This window comes from Ruditapes philippinarum, unplaced genomic scaffold (assembly GCF_026571515.1).
Source record: "Ruditapes philippinarum isolate M1 unplaced genomic scaffold, ASM2657151v2 ctg9281_1_1_1_1, whole genome shotgun sequence".
NCBI lineage: Eukaryota > Metazoa > Mollusca > Bivalvia > Venerida > Veneridae > Ruditapes > Ruditapes philippinarum.
In genome coordinates this window covers 13,283-35,219 of record NW_026863925.1, presented here as the reverse complement: position 1 = coordinate 35,219, position 21,937 = coordinate 13,283, and the positions used below count along the sequence as shown (strand labels likewise).

General features: G+C 32.7%; 1 protein-coding gene across 2 annotated transcripts; it reads left to right on the top strand.

The window, feature by feature from the left end:
- Positions 1-588: 588 nt before the first annotated feature.
- On the top strand, positions 589-17,950 carry LOC132723853 (drebrin-like protein B; the record flags this gene model as incomplete). 2 transcript variants are annotated; one of them, XM_060708655.1, is given in 10 exon segments in its annotated part: positions 589-701; positions 1,771-1,845; positions 2,911-3,051; positions 3,523-3,600; positions 4,138-4,224; positions 7,607-7,726; positions 9,134-9,330; positions 10,097-10,476; positions 14,670-14,816; positions 15,656-17,950. In XM_060708655.1, coding segments are annotated over 10 exon segments (1,481 nt in total), but the record flags the coding sequence as incomplete, so codon positions are not given.
- Between the last annotated feature and the right edge of the window lie 3,987 nt (positions 17,951-21,937).

Genomic DNA, 21,937 nt, shown 5'->3' with positions numbered 1-21,937 from the left:
TTACTTGGAAAAAAATCAATATGCATATCATATCCCTCTCCATCATTATAAATACAACAGGCATAAATGATTCTATATATATAAATTATTTCTACAAAATTTTGTGCTAAATACCTTGAAAAAAAATTAATATTTCCCTCAGTCATTGCATTTGTATTTTTTTTTTATCTCAAAACTTTGCTGGACTGTCGGACTATGCTCCCTACATTTTATACTAGCCTGAACAGCATTTTACTAGACTGGGACCGGGCTTTGCCTATTTTTAGCAGACTGTGTGTGATAAATTATCAGGATATCATTTTCACCTACACATTACACAAGAAAAATGGCAAACTAAGTGCACATCAAACATCAAAATGATTTCATTAATTTCAATGTGTTGAGTCACGTGATTTAAAGAATCTCATATTTATTGTCATATCATATAAAATTTGTTTAAACTTGGTTAAGAAAATGTTTTACAGTGTGTCTTTGCTCCATTCTTTAACATTTATTTTTACTTATGTATAATTCTTTTATGTATGTGTAAAAAAGAGACGTTGTTAGAAATATTTGATACAATAATCTTCTTTTTTATTTATTTTTTAGAGGGTGGAATCAGTGAAATGGTAGATGAACTAAACAGCTCTAAGATTATGTATGCATTCTGTAAAGTGATGGATCCAAATACAAATCTGCCAAAATATGTTCTTATTAGTTGGGTAGGTGTTATTATTGTTATAGATAATAATTATAGTCTCTTTGTAAATTTGTTGCAACAGCGTTGACTTTTGATTAAAATCCTAATGGATGTCATTAACAATAACTGCATGCCTCAAGATGAGTCAAACTATTTCAAGAAATCAACCTTGACGAAAATGTTCTAAGATTTTAAGAAATGTAAAAATATTCACAATTAAGAAATGATTTACATATTATATGCAATAATTATGACTGATTTGCAGTATTTATTGCCATATTGCAGTGTGACTAATGCAGTATAGGCCATTTTTGCATATTTTGACCTATTTTTGGTAAATTTCTTAGATTTTGTATAGTACCTTTAGCAGAGTGAAAATGACTTTCTTTGTACTCTTAGCAATATTTTACTTTTTGATGCATTTAAAAAAAAATCATGAAAATTAGCATAAAATCTGGAGGCATGCTGCTTTAATTCTTAAATTTGATACTGAATACTGCTTGACGACCACATACTTTTTATACAAATATTAATGGGCGATGTACTTGCCCTGGATATCAAATTATTTCATGTGAGACGGCCATACACCTAGGTTACAGAGCATCTTCCTTGACCTTTACTGAACAGTTAAACATGCTAGTTTAGCTTGAATCAGTAGAATCTATGAAATATAACTACCGAATGAGATAGGGCATCAGGTCTGAACCACTCAGTCCCACACTGTTGTGGGTTCAAATCCAAATACCGGTAGGGATTTTCAATAATTTCATGCTAGCTTACAGAATGTCAGCGTTTCTCAGTGGTTCTACTCAGATGCCACTTTGTGCCTGATATAATGATATTATACATGGAAGAGGGAGGGGACTTGATGTCTTCCTCCGCCAGTAAACAGGAAAGTAGCCATATGACCTGTACAGTGTTTATGTGAGTCAAAACCAAACAAAAAACAAAACCAAAGTTTTGCAAGACTTTGTTTTTATCATTATTATACAATCAAGTTCAAAGTTTGTATTTTGTAAAGTATGTGATACATGGCAATTAAAGAGATTCTGTTGTACAACATACAATGTATATATGTTTTGTATTGACAGCAAGGAGAAGCTGCACCAGAATCTATGAAATTTAAATGTGCCAATCATTTAAGAGATGTTACACATTTTTTTAGGGTAAGTTAACCAATAAATGTTTACATGTATAAGTAAAATATCTATTTAAAAGTAAAATTTGTTTATTTTATTCCATTTGAAGGTGTATTTTTTCTAAATCTAACATGTGGTTGCAATATTGCAGCTTTTGAAGGCTTAGAGCGCTGGGCCTTTGCATAGTTATTTCTGAGACTATAGAACTGGTATTTTATAGTGTAGTTACTTTATAATTATAGCATTAAAATTAATACTGAAAAGCAATGGACAAAGCAAAATTCAATGGAGAGCAAGTTCGTAATTAAAAACTTTGCATGGTAAGCAATTACGGCAACAAGGCATATTTTTGTGGCATGATATATAATACTTTTGAATGTTTGTTTAAAAGAACCCATAGGAACACTAAATTCTTAAATAAACACAAAGATGCCAACTTAACTTTACTTTTATTTATGTGTTTCACAATAATTCCTTTACAATGGTAATAATAGTTATTTGAATTTTACTGTTTTTACAAAGAACTATCAGAAAATGGCATATTAATAAGTGGTTGAAAATACTTTTTTATTTAAAGGCAATTTTTGAATAATAAACTAGAAAATGAAACCTCACACAGTATATAAACGAAATCACTGTACCCTGTCTTGCAAGCCTATATGTTTGTGTACCATGTCTTCTGATTACAAGTACATGTTACTTCTGATCACTGTTCCTTTCTTGGGAATCTATATATTTCAACTTGAACCTTTCTTGTGATAACAGGAAGTAGACTTGTTTATATACTGGGAACCTTGTCTATAGAAAATGTATGACTGTCTGCCTGAGAAAACAACCTATAACATCATTTAACAATTGACGTCAAAAGTATCATCATGCTTAAGATATAATATATATGAATAAAGTAACAATAAGCAAATTTCAGAAGATATTATTTATTTCAAGAGCAATAGAAATGAATATTTTTAAGAATCAAATATGTCAATTTATAAAAATAGTAAATGACGTAATTGGTTGTTTTTCTCCTGCCAGAGGTCATATGCTATATATTATTGGAAAATTATATTTATTTAAAGTAAATATATATGATAGGGTGTCCATGTCACAATCAATGCTAGGACAGAGGATGATCTAGATGAAGATGACATCTTAAAGAAAGTTTCCAAATCGTCTGGTTCCCAGTACAGTATTCATCATGAGAAAGCTAAACCTCAGGAACCAGTCGCCCCTGTGGTAACTATTTCTATTTGTTTACTAGCTTGAAATTTCCAGCTCCCAGGATGCTTCAGGGGGTATATCTTTACTTCAATTTAGAGTAATACAACTCGGTGGAAAAGTCAACCATGTATTATTCTCTCTGTAGCCATATAAGTGCAATAACTGGTTAACAGCTATTAAATTTAGAAGGACTTAACCCGCTACTGCACTATGTTGATGATATGCTGTTATTTTTATGCCTAATAGTTACATCATTATTACATTTGTATTTTGTGGTTTATTGTAAGTCAAAGTTTTTTGATGAAGCTTGGCTGATGTATTGATAGGTAATAGAAGTTATTTTCAGGCAATGCTTTCAATGATTTTATGGTACTTTGTTGTTCTTGACAAACCCAAGACAGAAAATTGCTCTAGATATTTAAGATATTTATTTGAATAATGTTCATTGATTGTCATGTTTTCAACCAATCCCATTTTCTGATGCAGGGTTCAGTTTACCAGAAAACACAGGCTGCTAGAGATATCAACATGAAAAGGAGGGATCAATTCTGGGCACAAACAGAAGTAAGGACCTTTTCTTTGTTATTGTAATTTTAATCAAGCGAATCACAGGTGTTCCTGTATCATATTTTAATCACTCCTGAAATTAATTTAAGCACAGTAATGTCCCTTATTTTTTCTGCGCTGTTTCAATGCCCTATTGGTAAAAGGTATTTTTTAATTTTGAACTTGGATAAATAGAAAATAGAAATATGATTTTAATATGGTTGATAACCCAGAAAATATGATATTAAAAGGGTTGGTAAATAGGGTTGGTAACCCTGAAATATGATTTAAAAGGGTTGGTCAGAAATATGATTTTAATAGGAAAATAGGGTTGGTTACCCTAAAATTAACCTATGTCAAAAAACAATACAAGTAAATGGACTTTGGAGACAATATTCAAGAATCTTGACCAAGTTCCATTTCTCTTGACTTGTAACATGTGGCAATAAATGCTTTTACTTCTTGTGATAATTTTGTATTTTATGTAGAAGTTGGTTGAATGATTTTTTTTCTAAACAACTTAAGATATTAAAATATATTACAAATAAATATTAGACAGACGAACAAAAGAGGATTGAGGAGGAAAAACGAGCAATGTTACAACGCCAGCAGTCTTTTGAATCGGAACGTAAAGCGAGAGAGGTATTTGCTTGGGTGTCGTGTAATTTACTAACTTGGTGATTGGACATGTAGTGAATAACGAATGCTCTCACTATATTGTAGCTGTACTGTTGTTTATTTTATTCTTCACTCTCCATTCTGTTTCTGCTTATTGATTGGTTGAACATAATAACTGATACTTAACAACAGAACACATGACAAGAATTTTATTTAACAGACAGCCTGTCTGTATAACATCGATTTTCATTGGACAGTTGGGATATTTAATTTTTATCTATGTAGATATACACTCCTTTGCCAATTGATTAATTCATATCAGTTTTGATCAAAGAAATACACAGTAGAACAGTATTATAATTTTGCCATAAAGATTTTTTACGTGTTATATATCATAAAATCATGAAATATATGATTAGGCATTTTTTGCTGTAACTCCATCAAGGTTATATAAGCTGGCAGCCATTGATAAAGAGTCATATAACCTGTAGACTATTTATAACTAATGATATCCATGTTATATAGAATTTTGTGAAAAAGTTCTATGTTTTTTTGATGATTTTTGAATTCTTCACTTTTATTACTTTGAAAATGGCAAGTGTTATTACCAAACCATTGCCACCAATAGCAAGCCAGGACAGACTGCACTTACCTTCAGTTTGACAATGTTGTCAGTTCCAAAATATTATAATTTTGAATATTGAAATCCCTAAACTTGAACTATTATTGGACTGTTAGCTAAACTCAAATAAGGACAAGTCCATTATACAAATTCAGTTATTAAAGGAATTTATATAAAGGATTTTATTGAAGACTGCGTGCTAGTGCTGGAAATAATGTAAGATAGGGCATCCGATGTGTTACTTCACCGGTTTAGCTGGAAAGGTTCCATATGACCTCAAAAGTGTTGATCCACCAAAATAAACAATCAAATAAACCTGCAAGCCTAAAAAAATTATTTTATGGACATTTCTCAGATTACCTGTACCTATTAACTTTTGCATGCACATTTTTTATACATAAAAAGTAGAAATAATCTATCTAGCCTTTATTTCTTGATTTCGCTGCGTAAACTTGTATTTATACATGTACATGTTTATAGTATAGACAGAATTTAGACTATACAATGCTGATATGGTGAACTTTTCTTGTCTTGATTTAGACACTGGTCATTGGCTTCTATATAGAAAGGGTAGTAGCTGTATTATATAATAAGGGTAGTTGCTATAATAGTTACCATTTTATGTAGTGTAGATGTCTGTACATCTGTATACTCAAGACAAAGATTTTTACAACTTGCATTATGCCTTCTGTTTATTGTGTAGGAGGCAGATAGTGTTAAATCTCTTCTGTTTTCTACTGCATGTCAAATGTTTGAAATTATTCAGTCATGTCATACAAAATAATTAATTGAATGGTATATTAGAAATAAATTATAAATGTCTGTTAACTTTCATTTATTTCACAGAATAAATTTTGCCATGGCTTAACTTAATCTGTTTTTAATCAAGTGACTTAATTAGTCCTTTCTGAAAACTTTCATAATAGATTGATAAGTTCTTTTCGAAAACTCATATTTATTAAATACATTCTTTTTTACTCTTTCTTATTTAATCAATTAATTCTTTTTGAAGACTTTCTTATTTTATCAATAAAATCTTGCAGAAGACTTTCATGTTTGCCTTTCTTTTTGAACACATGTTAACCTATTTTACGTAAATGTTGATTTCTATATATTGTATAAGCATTTTGGTCAATATTATTTTTTATGTTGTACAGTTTTGTTAAATTTGTTTAATATTCATAATATATTTAGTAAATTTTACAGCATGTTTTGTAAAGTAGACTTTCGTATAACAATCATAACTTTTATATTATATGTATACACAGCTTCTTTAAATCTAATTTTCATTATATTCAAGAAGAGCCCAATTCTACGTGTACCGTATATTAAATCTGTCATAAGAACTTTTTACATGTTTTATGGCCATATACAAAATTAAATGCTAGTTTAAAAGGCTTCGGGTTATAGGAGCTAACTTACAGTTATGTATTGGGTCATATAACCTTTCAGAAACTTAATATAATACAGGATAGTGCTATTCATCAGTTTTGCAAAATTAAATGCATGTATTTAGCAAATTAGATAAATATTTTTATTTTTTAAGATACATCACAAGTAGATTACAAAATAAGAAACATACATATATTTCATAATTTTTCTCTCATTGCAAGTAATTTACAAAAAATCATAACATTTTTTCACTTGCAGTAATCATATTATAATATGTTGAGTTTTAACCCTGACAACTAGTGGTAACTGGACCTACCCATGCTACCAGTGCAGACTAAGTTCAGCCTGCACATCCTTACTGCCTGATCATGGTTGACAGTTTTTATTTTAAAATATTCCCTAAAATAATGAATGGTTCTGTCCAGATTAAATGAAGGACAAGTCCATTTAAGAAATTTAGCTTGATAAGGATTAAATTGCTAGACACGCTGGATAAACAATGAAGCATTTTTGTCTTTAGAAAACTTCCCTATACAAGGAAGATAATGTTGTGTTTATTTATTGATTGTTTGTTGACATTTCTTTATTTAAACTAGTATTTATTTCACAATCAAGGAAATTAAAACTGCTCATACTGTTTGTCATTCATGAAATTTTGTTGGTTAGTGGTTAAAGTGTCTGCCTCTCAACCCAGGGATTTATGGTTTAAGCTTTTCCCAGGCCGCAGTTATGTTTTCCCATAATATTCAGATTAGTACTGGTCAGACTTGAAAGTGATTAATACACTTAATAATACACAAGTTTTAAGAACTAAATACAGTCAAACATGTAAATAAAGGCCACCCAAAGGAGCTACCACACATGGTCTTTGTAGACAAGTGGTCTTTATTTGGAGTTTACTCTGTTGTATTTTTATCAAAGAAGGTTTGTTAAAGAGTGGTCTTTTTTAACATGGTGGTCTTTATTCAGGGGTGGTATTTATCACAGATTTGTCTGTATATTGAAACAAGAATAAGATAAATATATATAATATATATATAATGGCTGAGTGGTTAAAGTAACCTGCTTTAAACCACTTGTCCTTCGCTGTTGTGGTTTCAAATCCAATCAGGGACTTTAAAGTAAGGTAAATTTCCAACTAGCTTACAGAAATTTGGTGGTTGTACTCAGGGGCCAACTCGTGCCGTGCAAAGAGGCACCTTAGATATTTCTACACCAATAAAGCTAAAAAGTTGCCCAATGACTTTTACAGTGTCATTGTGACTTTAGATCATTAAAAACACACACGCAAAAAAACAAAAAGAACAAAATTAAAAAGAAAACAAACAAAAAATCCCCCCCACCTGACCTCACAAAAGATACCATCTACAGCTTTATGTTTTATTAATGTAGGCTAAAGAACAAGAGTTACGTGACCAGCAGGTTCAGGAGAGAATGAGGGCCATCAGTCAGCAGAAAGCTGCCGAGAGAAGAGCTAGTCAGACAGATGATGAGGCTTCCAAAAAACAATGGGTGAGTTGTGGGATTTTCTACATCTTAGAAGGAAGGAAAGATGTGTTAATTTTTGGCCGGGTTGCACTGGTGCAAATCGGGGTTAAAGTATGGTGAATGTCGGGTGGCAGGTGGGCAGGCGGGCGGGCGGGGAAAATATTTTCGTAACAGTTTTCTCAGCAACTACTTATCACAGCCTCTTGATATTTGGCATACAGCATAGATACATGGTCCCATACCGTGGGATTTGATTTCAGGTCTGTCGCTCATCCACTTCCTGTTTATCCACTTAGTTAAATTTTTCGACATTAATGGTCAATGGTAGGAAATTTTCGTAACAGTTTATTCAGCAACTACTTATCACAGCCTCTTGATATTTGGCATACAGCATTGACACATGGTCCCATACCTTGGGATTTGATTTCAGGTCTGTCGCTCATCCACTTCCTGTTTACCCACTATTAAATTTTCGACATTAACGGGTCAATGGTAAATTTTTTTCGTAACATCACAGCCTCATGATATTTGGTGTACAAATGCAACCCGGCCTTTTCTGTCTTTGACCCATTTTTGACTACCCTTTTGACATATTTTTTGGTGGCATAAAAATGATTTACAATCTTTGAAATACAGGGTCATTGTTTTAATTGGTATAGTTATACATGTAAGTGTTATTTCAGGAGCATCCATGGCCAAGTGGTTAAGGTTGTTCACTTCAAACCACTTTCTTTTCTCATTGCTGTAGGTTCTAGCAATGCAAGCTTCTTTTGATTCTTTCATGTCAGAAAGCTATCCAGCTAGCTTATGGGACATCAGTGGTTCTACTCAGGTGTCAGTTTTTTGCCTGAAATGATGCCCGGAAGGAACTTGAGGTTTTCTTCACCAGTAAAGTTGGAAAGTCGCTATATCACCTTAACTGTGTTGATGGGAAGTAAAACCAAACCAAAGTAATACAAGTATTATTCGTTCATGATAATAGTTAGAATGATGGCCAAGATCCACACAATTCATTTGCTCTTGTCAGAGGTACTGGTACCTAAAATGAGATAAAAAAAATAAGATCAGGATGGCAAATCTGATTTACTGTTTAACTACTAACTGGAATAAAACATTTTCTTTTATGAGAAAGATTCTTCTACGTAAAGGAAGATTTATGCACTGTTAAGTTCTGTTTTGCTTGAGTTATTTATTGATTTCCCCTTATTTTTGTTTAAATGTTTTTACTTATACAGTGCTCCACTGTGTTTTTTAAATCTTCATAATTGTACACTAAGACTCATGTGAGTTTTAGGCAGTTTCTGTCTGTATAAAGTTAATCTTGAAAAGATCAGTCATATTGAGTTGTACGTCAGCCTTCATTTTTCCTCCATTATTGTTCTGAATTAAAACAACATTGTTTATTATTTTTTGAAATGGTATATTTGCCAGGAAAAAGAACAAGAGCAGGCTATAAGAGATGAAGAAGAAAGAAGGAAAGCTGGGGAACATGCTAGAAAGGAACGTGCAGCAGAAGCAGAAAGATTGGCAGCAAGTCAGACCTCAAGTGCTAGAAACTTCTTTAAACGTAAAGAATCACATAGTGAAGACCATGAACCAATACATAAAGCTCCACCTTCAGGACCAGGGTATGTCTTATCTTAACAATGAAGTAGAAAATGTTTGTACATATGTATTGTCACCAGGCTTTTTCCCAGGCTTTTTGGGAAAAGTATCTTGCCATGTTTTGGAAATTTGCGTCACTAAATTGCTTAATTGTGAAAAAATATTTGGTACTGTTTGAAACCTCCTTCATGCTCTGTTGGCATTATATGTATTTTGCAAAAAAATTTATTCCAACCAATGCAAATATCCTTAAAAGCATAATAACTACATTAAAATTTGACAGATCTGTCTGATACCATACTGGAATGAACTACAGAAAATTTTGCAGTTTTGATACTGGGAATTTTAGTTTGATTAAGTTTTGAAAGGTTGTGAAAAAATAAGCATTTTTGCCATTGGGCATTGGTTTGGTAATATCACCCATGGTGACACTGGGAAAAGGCATGGGACACTGTGGGATTCATACTGATGTACTAGATATTTATAGATCTTTGTTTGTTGAATAATTGAAATTATTTAGTTTATACAGAATTATCTTAAGCTATATCTGATAGACACTCTCTTGATTCTTTCCTGGAACCAACCAGTACTGAGCAATCTGTGTAAAACTTCTTGCTCAAGCCAACAACGGTTTCCTTGAGCCCATACTGCAAGTGATCCTTTGATTACAAGTCCTACATGTTAACTGATCTGCCTAGCTGCCACTTATCTAATCTAATGATTCTTTGTAGTAACTTATGCAGCTTAAATACATGTATTTAGCTTTAAATTTTGTGTTCTTTTTTTCAGAAAGTTAAAACACAATTTTGGTGGATCAGTTGACCAATCAGAAGCACCGACAAGGAAAGCACCAATTCAGTTACCGCGTGACCAACCATCACCACCACCTAACCAACCAGCAAGGCAGCCATCACCACCCCCTAAGAGGGAACCATCACCACCACCCAGGGAACCATCACCACCCCCAAGACAGCCCAGTCCACCTCCACAGAGACAACCTTCCCCTCCCCCACAGAGACAACCTTCCCCTCCCCCAAAAAGAGAGCCATCACCACCATCTATACCTACACAACAGCCACAAACACGAAATCTGCTTGCAGGAAGCCTGCCTCCAAGACAAGCGGACTCTGATGAGGAGGAAAATGAAGACGAAGACTGGGGAGAAGATGGTGGGTACTTCTTTTAGCTCTGTATTTTAACCCTATACCTGCCAAATTTCCTACATAGACTTGTCCAGCTTCCAATTTTGGAACAGTCTAATATAATATTAAGGGATAACAAGATGAAAATTAAATGTTAGTCAGGAAACAATACATGTATATAATCTTGTCTTTTAAGCTAGCTTACACTGGTAGCCAAGGCTTTTTACATTAAGTTTATGCAGGTTAAGGGATAATAAATAGAAAGAATTACTAAAAGGGTTATTAGTCATGTGAGCTTTGAAACTTAACTGTGTGTTTAATAGTAGGCTCAGCATAGTTGTCTTAAAAAAAATGTTTGCTAAGATTTTGCATGCAAATTTATGTTCAACAACCAAAGAAGTTCTTCATTTCAAATTTGAATTATCCCCCTTTTGTCAATTTCATAAATTCCTTGTATTGCTAATCTAGCACAGAGGTACTATTCAAAAGTCACTTTTGTAAAATACTTTACCAACAGCAGGCGTGGGGTTAAAGTGTATAAAGCTATAGCTTATGAAATATTTTCATAAAATCTGTAAACAGTAAAATAATAATATGTTCGATTCTGGAAACAGTTGTAGCATAAAGTATCTCTGCTTTTTAATACACATGGAAATTGCTCGTAAACAGAATAAAATGAGCCGTGTCACGACAAAACCAACATAGCGGGTTTGAGACCAGCATGGATCCAGACCAGCCTGCGCATTTTCGCAGTCTGATCAGGAACCATGCTGTTCGCTATCAGTTTCTTTACTTGTAATAGAGTTGGTAAGCGAACAGCAGTGATCCTGATCAGACTGCGCGGATGCGCAGGCTGGTCTGGATCCATGCTGGTGGCAAACCCAGTATGTTGGTTTTGACATGACGTGGCTCAAATGTTCTCGAACAAAATATCATGCTGATATTGTTAGTAACATTTTTACCATCCAATGCATTATTGCATGGTCATTTTGCCCTATAGGAAATAAACAAACATAATTATATCATACAGGTATTTTAAAAATATCCTTATTCAAACTCCAAGCAATAATTTTCAGCAGTTATAAAGCTTAAAACACTTTAAACATTTATTGATCATTATGTTTTGTGCCTTAATTTGTATGGCATAACGATTTGGTGGTATGTGTGTACCTATTTAATGATCATAATAATTTATACATATAATGTTAATAAATGTTTAATATCTATATAATTAAGTTTATTTTAAACATTATTTTCTAAACTAGGCAAACGAAAGATGAAAGGTAATGTTAGAATGAATGATGTAGAAATAAAATCTTCCTTTTGTTCTTGTGATCTTTACAGAAAAGCTGATATATAGGACATTCTTTTTATATTAATACTGCAGCTTACTGCACATTTGTAACGTCAGTTTTCATTGGTCCATTATAACATTTGTATGATCTATATATTCACTTCTGCTGCAATTTTATGAATTAGTTATTATTCTTTTCAAAGAATGTACTTATGCAGTATTTAGACAGGTTATAGGGTATACATGGTTGTGTCCTATATAAACCTTACCTTGTTGCTGTGGTTATATAAGATAACAACAGTGAATGTTGGGCCATAAAACTTGTCAAAATATTTACAACTAAATACATGTTTATATTGCTGAATAGTGAAATTTTAACTTTAACAATTACTTGAATTCTTTGCATTTAAGATAACATTTCATTAGTTTAGTGCCAAAATGATATTCATTTCATGAATATGATATGAACATTTCTGGGTGGTGTTTATGAATATGTTATGAACATTTCTGGGTGGCCTTTATGAGTATGTTATGAACATTTCTGGGTGGCCTTTATGAATATGTTTCTGGGTGGCCTTTATGAATATGTTTCTGGGTGGCCGTTATGAATATGTCATGAACATTTCTGGGTGGCTTTTATGAGTATGTTATGAACATTTCTGGGTGGCCTTTATGAATATGTTTCTGGGTGGCCTTTATGAGTATGTTATGAACATTTCTGGGTGGCCTTTATGAATATGTTTCTGGGTGGCCTTTATGAATATGTTTATGGGTGGCCGTTATGAATATGTTATGAACATTTCTGGGTGGGCTTTTATGAGTATGTTATGAACATTTCTGGGTGGCCTTTATGCATCTGTTATGAACATTTTGGGATGGCCTTTATGAATATGTTCTGAACATTTCGGGATGACCTTTATGAATTCAATATGTTATGAACATTTCTGGATGGCCTTTATGAATATGTTATGAACATTTCTGGATGGCCTTTATGAATATGTTATGAATATTGTTCTTTGTTTAAGTTAAAATATGTTCTTGCAGCATGTACTCAGTTATTTTATTTGTATTGCAAAAAGAAATTGCCAGTAAAATGAAGTCTGGAAATAATGAACTTTTCTTGATAAACTGGATAAAAAATAAATGCATGATGCATGTTTAAAGTATGGAATGAAATGTAAGCCTTTTCAAAAAATGTATATGATGTTTAGAACTCAGATGGTTTCCAGGAATAGATAAATGCATGTTTTTTGTAACAGACAACAAATAATCTTCAATTTCAAATTTTTTGCCCCTGAACATGGTTGGTGTGAAACCTGCAAGGGCCTTCAGATTGGTGTGAAACCTGTGAGGGCCTTTAGATTGTATTATTTGAGGTGGAAACTATCTAGCTAGCTTAGGGAGTGTCAGTGTTTCTACTCACTCATGTGCCTGCAAAACAAACAGTATAATGCATGCAGATCATGACAGATTTGCCCAATGATCTTGGTTTGCACTTGTGGCATTTGATACGAACTGGTTAAGGGTTTGATGTCCAGATACAAGCTACTACAGCACAATGTTGTGACTAATGCTGTAGGTTTGTTTGGGGAATGCAGGTCAAGTAAGAGGTTGTTGGGTAATGGAATGCACGGCTCGCACTTGCTTTAAACAAAACAATAGCCAATATTTTTAACTTAATAGCCTAAAGTTCATGAGACTATTCACGATTTTGCAAATAATATCATAAACAGTTGATTAAATATACATTTCATCTAAAACTTTATTCAGTTTTTTAAGGATGCTCAAATTAACTGATATACTAACTTTACTTTTTTCTTACATAAAACACCATGGCTTTAAGTATAGGTTAAAGTTTATTAGTACCTATTTACAAAATTTAATTGGTCAGGTGCGGCACAGCCGCAGGACCAATTTAACTTTGTAAATATGAACTAATAAATTTTAACTGGCTTAGTGTTTTAAATTATTTTTATAAACAGTTGATTTACTAGACTGATTAACAATTTGCCGATTTACCAAAGTAAAGGTGTTCTGATTCATTTGATATACTGCAGTCCTATTGGACAAAATATAATTTCAAACACTAATTGCAATTAAAGCTGTAAATAGAACAAAATAAAAGTGTTATATCATAGAATCACTGTATAACATTATTAATTATTCATTCTACATTTACTTAATGCTTGAGTATAATTATTATAGTATTTGCATTCAATAACAGTATCTTAGTTGTATTAAATTTTGTTCAGCTGAGTCAACTTGATTTATCAAAGTACACAAAGTCCTGTAGATGTTACTTACTTTAATATAGAAATTTATAATGCATGTCACTTTATTCTTTTCTTCAGACTGTGTGATTTTTGTATGTAAAAACTTAAAACTTTGCATTTTAATGAAAAAGTAAAAATTGCACAAATTCTTGATGATCTTTGTTTGGCTATAGTCTCCAGTCTCCAGTGTACTCATCAGCATTATATAAAACAAATATACCATTTCTTCATTATCACCAGTGCATTTTGAGACACTAGTTGTCATCTTTACTAATATCTAATGTTTTAGTGTCATACTGTATTAATGAGACTAGATTTTCAGTCAAATTCTCATTTTTTTCTCAGTAATAAGATATACACCAATGTACACATGTAGGCATATTGTAACACTGGACTAATTAATTATATCACCTGGTATAACTAAGTTAGTCTAATTACCTATCAGTGTATACATTTCATGAGATTTGAGATTGAAATATGGTTATTTGTGCCAATTTACTTTGTTATTTCTAACGATTTGTAGTAATTTAAATCTGAAATTTGTATTCCAGTAGAAAACATGTACATTTACTAACACAATGATTTTCATCAAGTTCTTTTAACAAAACGTATAATGTGACATGTCTGTAAAACAATATGTTTTAATTTTACAGAAAATGCCAATGATATTCCAGCAGTACATGCCCAACACATTCCCGACGAGCCTATAGAAGAGCCAGTATCACCCCAGCAACCAACGCAGCAAAACACAGGTGGCGATAAGGGCGTGTGTGCGCAAGCCCTCTATGATTATCAAGCTGGTAATATATAGTTTTTTCATATTTCAAACCTTGACTCACTGAGTTTCTCAAATGGACTTGCTCAGCTTGCATTTTTGATCTGTCCAGTTGTCAATTTTGGGGATATCAAAATGGAAATTTAAGTTAGTCAACCAACAGTATGAATCGTGATCAGACCGCCCTCGTGGCAAAAGTTAATTTATCACTTTTGGTTCCCGCAGAGTAAGTGTTAGTATGATTTACCATACAGAGTGTTATTTCTTCGGTGAGAAATGTTCGCAAGATAAGTGGCGAGGTTTTATTTTTGCATAAATGGCAGTGATGCTGGTTTTTTTTTTTTGAAACTCAGTAATCAACATTCAAGCACACAGCAGGGTTGCATTTGATGACATGTCCTAAGTCTAAAATCTGTCTGAAGACCAAAACTGTGTCAAATTCTGTTTCATACTTATGACTCCTATGACTCTTTTATTTTCTGAATAGAAATGTTAATATGCATTTACACATTGTGCATAAAAGGGTCTGTAATTGTATTTCTTAACTTTTCTCAGGATAGTCTACAGTATTTGACTTGAGATAAAATGTTCATTTGTTCTTTGAAACTGTCTTAAGTTTGTCCTAAAGTTGGTTTTATGTCCAAGGACTTAGAATACACATTTTACTTTCTATGAAATGCAGCCCAAACTTGTGACAAGTGAAGTAACTGTGGGGCAGAGAAAATTTTCGTAATGTAAGGGAAGTAACTGTGACAATGACAGACATAAAGGATAAGTAATTATAAAGATATAGGGCAGTACAGATGAATAAGAATGCGGGCAAAAAAGTTTTGTTACTATAAAATATTTCATTTATTCTTCCAGCTGATGATACAGAAATCACCTTTGACCCTGATGATATTATTACCCAGATTGAACAAATTGACGAGGGCTGGTGGGTAGGCAATGCACCGGACGGAAGTCGTGGGATGTTTCCGGCAAATTACGTAGAAGTTTTTGAAAGCTGAGTTTGATCAGCATATCTGTGAAAATAAATGTGGTGTTGAAATTGAGAAATTACATGTATATGTTTAACTGTTTGCTACATTTCTCCAAATGGCATCTTGTATTATTTAGTTATATACATCATGATTTTTTTTTTATTTTATGGTGCTTTCTTCATGAGAGATTTCGTGGAAGACAACCTTTTACTTGCGCCTCTTAATCTCTTAAGTTGCTTTCTGTTAAAACCATTGAAATATACATTGTATAAAAGTGAATGAATGTCACCGATTTCATGATATATGGCATTATTTTGTTAAGTGGATTTTGATAATTTCAACATTTTTCATTAGGCAAGGTGCAGTTTTTTATTTCTTCACTGTCGAAACACTTAAAAAATTGTTATTTCAAATAACTTGCTATTTAAGTGTGTTATGTCAAGCATCATATATGTAGCATTTTTCTTTGTGTTTGTAAGTTATCATATGCAATCAGTATGAACAAGATTATATTGATATTAAAATTTTAATTAATACATGGAGGAGCACCTGAGGTCTTCTTCCACCAGTAAAGCTGAATTGTTGCCATGTGACCTATATTGTGTTGGTGTGAAGTAAAACCAAACCAATGAATAAAAGAGATATTTAATTATAAATTCAATTATTTATATGCTACAGAAGTGCTGTTTCATATCATATTATCTAGATTTTTTGTAATTTAATAAAATAATTAGATTAATGAGATATGCTGAGCATGCTTGTGATTTTTATGCAAACTTATTTTTTATACAATGTATATTAAGATAATGTTTTTATGTTATATTATTTTTTTTGCTACATGACTTTCATGTTTTTTATTTCATAACCATTGATATGAGGCCATATTTAACAATTTGTGCTCAATATAATGCTTTTGGGTTTTTTTCTTTTCAGATATGTCTTTTAAACAAGTTCATTCCAGGTCATCAGAAATTAGAGTTTTTGCCAAAATAATTTCAGCAAAATGATTTAAAAAATCCTAAATTGGCCATTATTTTGACTCACTATCCTAATATCACTATCTTTTGATTTAAAAAAAATAGTTTGATGAACCCTGGATTTCTTTCCAAAAAACATGAAAAAAAAGAAGAGCTGACAGACAGATGAACATTGTGATTTTAATATGCCACACTTCGGGGGCATAAAAGCACTGCATAGTCAGATCAATTATGAAAGAAATAAATGTGTAGTTTGCTTTGTATAAATAAGGTATGTTTAATTTAGGTGATTATATTTTTTTAATTTTTTTTAGTTCAATCATATAATAAATGATATAATTTCATCCTTTATCACGTACATAATGATGAAGGTGGAAAAAAAACTACACCATTGTTTTTTTGTTGACAAGGTAGGAATATTATTTAGAACAAAACAGGTTATTTGTATTATGGCACCTCTGGCAGCATTTCTGTCACTGTAACCAGATCTGTTATTTCAGTTCGGCTGTCATTTTTCACATAGATTATTATTTCACCGTCGCTGTAACATTATACTGTGCTATGTATGTGACATCTATAAAATATTTTAGGCTTTTTATGTGAAGAGAAAGCTTGAGTATTTGTTAAAATGAGCCGTGTCATGACAAAACCAACATAGTGGGTTTGCGACCAGCATGGATCAAGACCAGCCTGCGCACCCGTGCAGTCTGATCAGGATCCATGCTGTTCGCTTTCAGTTTCTTTACTTGTAAGCAGACAGGATGAATCCTGATCAGTCTGCGGAGATGCGCTGGCTGGTCTGGATCCATGCTGGTCGCAAACCCACTATGTTGATTTTGTCATGACACAGTTAAAATGATGCTGTTGAAATGCAAATACTATTTGGGATCAAATTTGTCATGTCAGTCAATGACTGTTTTTAACATTATGAATATATACATGTATATAAGTACTCTTAGTAATGACAATGTGTTTATTTAAAAATGTCTAGAAAAACATGTAACAATATTTTGTCTAAATTGTTTATTACATAACTGGAACTCTTAAAAAGTTGTGTGATTTTCAAGGCTTCTCACCATGCTTGCAATGTGGAACTGTCCAGTTGTAATTTTTGGGTTTACAATAACAAAATATTGAAATTAAACCTTGACTTGCTGAAATTATTAAATGGACTTGGCCAGCTTTCATATTATGAAATTTAAGGATAAATATTTATGGTAGTCTGCCAACAGTAAAGAGGTTAGTCGGCTAACAGTATTGAGGTTAAACGCGGCCAACTGTTTAGAGGTTAAACGCGGCCAACTGTTTAGAGGTTAAAGGCGGCCAACTGTCGTTAGTCAATGTGTCTGGATGTTCAGGCTGGCCTGCCTGTATACTAATGCCATGAGGCAAGTCGTTATCACACATTGTTGTTTTCCTGCTTCTTATCTGCTTCTTATTTTGTCAGTAGCTGACTCAGTGATAATTGTGTTCAAATTTAATCTGTTAATGCTCGTCAATTTTTTTTTTTCATTGTTAATCAAGTCTTGCCTGATGAAAGCTTTTTTTGGCATTTAATTGTTTATTTTTTGGTTTCAGTGTAATTTTTTCTACAAATGAATTAATTAACTCCTTGGACCGTTTTAGGAATGTCTGTTATGTATATGGTGACTAAGTTATTAAATAGAACATGGGGTTCCAGTGTTTAAAGTACTTAGTACCTGTTTTTCAAGTCGAGGACCCTGGTTTGAAGCCCTGCTTGGGCCATAACAATGCTTCCATGACATCAGTACTTGTTAGTCCCAGGAAGTGGACTCTCTTTAGTTATTTCTACGAAGTTGCAAAAATTTGTTTCATAGTTGTGTATTGATATATAAAAAATGATTACATTTAAAAATGACTTTTTTATACTGGTGGTTTCATTTCTACTATAAAACCCCAACAAAAAAAACCCAACTTTTTGTTATCTTATTTTCAATATTGATGACTAGCTTTCAAGTGCAAATATTATGTTAGAATGATAGTAAATGGTACATGTATATATCAATCATCAGTGATAAGTGTCATGTCTATGATTTACAAATTATATCTGTTTTTATATACAATTTAAACATGATATATTGATGTATGGTTTGTCTTTTTTTCAATTCAATTTATGATTTTTTATTACAATTCTTTTGAACTTTTAATTTGTCTTTTCTGTCTTATAAGGAAACTGTTTAATTTAAAGAAATGATCAAATTTATGTATGTGATGTATTTGTATATTTGTTTAATCTCTATAGCAGTATTCAACCTCGAAATCCTTTGTCTCAAATATGGTTTAAATTCAAATTGTCCCATCTGATTTATAAATTTACTGACATTGTCAAAATGAGCCTAAAAAAAAATTTTTGAGAATATGATAAAGAAAAAAGCAACAATTTCTTTTAATTAAATGCGAATTAAAAGTGTACGGGGGTTTTAAGAAAAATTTGGTCTAATATTTTTACTAAAATAATTAAGTGAAATTATGTACACACCCTAAATAGATTTTTATAAAAATACTGTTGAATTTTTTAAATAGTTTATAATTTTTAGATTAAAATATTATTTATAATATAAATGTATATATAATAGACTAAGTCACTCTTTCACTATTTTGTAAAGAAATATTTTATAGGACATATCTATTGTTTTTATCAATATTTAAAAAAAAAAACAATTTATGGAAAATCTGCCTGTTATAGACCAATCCACTTTAATTAAAAAAGTCCTAATTTTGAGTAACTGACTGTTATACTCCTCTCCAAATTTCTTGGAGTAATTCATAAATATGAGAAATAAAGGATTTCAAAAGATAGCAATGTTAAGCTTTATGTGTAATGGTTTTTTAGTAAATATAAGTGTGATATTTTACTGAATGATAAAATAAGATTTGTATGTGTGATTACTGTAACATTGCAAGAGTATAAGTGGGTTAAAATTTATAAATTTTTATACATTTCTACTTGTATGAGAATAATGTATATTTTACAATGTGATGGAATAAAAACCATTAATAAACAACTAATTTTAAATAACTTCAGCTTGTTTTTATAATTGTTTCAGATTTCTATAGATATACATGTTATTATGCCCCCACTTCGAAGAAGAGGGGGTATATTGCTTTGCACTTGTTGGTCCGTCGGTCCGTAGACCAAATGGTTTCCGAGTGATAACTAAAGAACCCTTAGGCCTAGGAACTTCAAACTTGGTATGGTGATTGGTCATGACCAGTAAATGACCCCTATTGATTTTGGGGTCAAGGGGTCAAAGGTCAAGGTCACATTGACCTTGTAAGCAAAAACAGTTTCTGATCAATAACTAAAGAACCCTTAGGCCTAGGAACTTCAAACTTGGTATGGTGATTGGTCATGATCAGTAGATGACCCCTATTGATTTTGGGGTCAAAGGTCAAGGTCACATTGACCTCTTAGGTAAAAACGGTTTCCGATCAATAACTAAAGAACCCATAGGCCTAGGAACTTCAAACTTGGTATGGTGATTGGTCATGACCAGCAGATGACCCCTATTGATTTTTGGGTCAAGGGGTCAAAGGTCAAGTTCACATTGACCTTGTAGGTAAAAACGGTTTCTGATTAATAACTAAAGAACCCTTGGGCCTAGGGACTTCAAACTTGGTACAGTGATTGGTCATGATCAGCAGATGACCCCTATTGATTTTTGGGTCAAGGGGTCAAAGGTCAAGGTCACATTGACCTCTTAGGTAAAAACGGTTTCCGATCAATAACTAAAGAACCCATTGGCCTAGGAACTTCAAACTTGGTATGGTGATTGGTCATGACCAGCAGATGACCCCTATTGATTTTGGGGTTAATGGGTCAAAGGTCACATTGAACTTGTAGGTAAAAACGGTTTCTGATCAATAACTAAAGAACCCTTAGGCCTAGGGACTTCAAACTTGATATGGTGATTGGTCATGATCAGTAGATGACCCCTATTTATTTTGGGGTTAAGGGGTCAAAGGTAAGGTCACATTGACCTTGTAGGTAAAAAACAGTTTCCGATCAATAACTTAAGAACCCTTAGGCCTAGGAACTTCAAATTTGGTATGGTGATTGTTCATGACCAGCAGATGACCCCTATTGATTTTGGGGTTAAGGGGTCAAAGGTAAGGTCACATTGACCTTGTAGGTAAAAAACAGTTTCCGATCAATAACTTAAGAACCCTTAGGCCTAGGAACTTCAAATTTGGTATGGTGATTGGTCATGACCAGTGGATGACCCCTATTGATTTTTGGGTCAAGGGGTCAAAGGTCAAGGTCACATTGACCTTGTAGGTAAAAAGGGTTTCCGATCATTTAACTAAAGAATGCTTAGGCCTAGGAACTTCAAACTTTGTATGATGGTTGGTCGTGACAAGCAAATGACCCCTTTTGAATTTTGGGTCAAAGGTCAAGGTCACATTGACCTTGTTAGTAAAAACGGTTTCTGATCAATAACTAAAGAACGCTTAGAGTTAGCAACTTCAAACTTGGTATGGTGATTGGTCATGGCCAGCAGATGACCCCTATTGATTTTGGGTCAAAGGTCAAGGTCACATTGACCTTTTTGGTAAAAACAGTTTCCAATCAATAACTAAAGAATGCTTAGGCCTAGAAACTTCAATCTTGGTATGATGATTGGTCATGGCCAGCAGATGACCCCTATTGATTTTGGGGTCAAGGGGTCCAAGGTCAAGGTCACATTGACCTTGTAGGTAAAAACGGTTTCCGATCAATAACTAAAGAACGCTTAGGCCTAGGAACTTCAAACTTGCTATGATAATTGGTCATGACCAGTAGATGACCCCTATTGATTTTGGGGTCAAGGGGTCAATGTCACATTGACCCTGTACTTAATGAAGGTTTCTGACCAATAACTCAACAACTCAAGTTGCCTTGGTTGATATTTTTATATTGAACTAAAAATGCTTTTGGTAAACACATTTGAAGGTCTTATGTAATATAACAACTTGGCTGTTATTAATGAGGCCTACATGATTCATAAAATTTATGCATATATTATTTGGTAAGATTTGTAATAACTTTGTCATAAAATTGCTGAACACAACCTATGCGGTCACAATAATTTTTACCTAGTGACTAGTAATGACCAGTAGATAACCTTATTGATTTTTTGTTCACTAGGTCAAAAGTCAGTCATAATTACCTGATCACATGACTAATT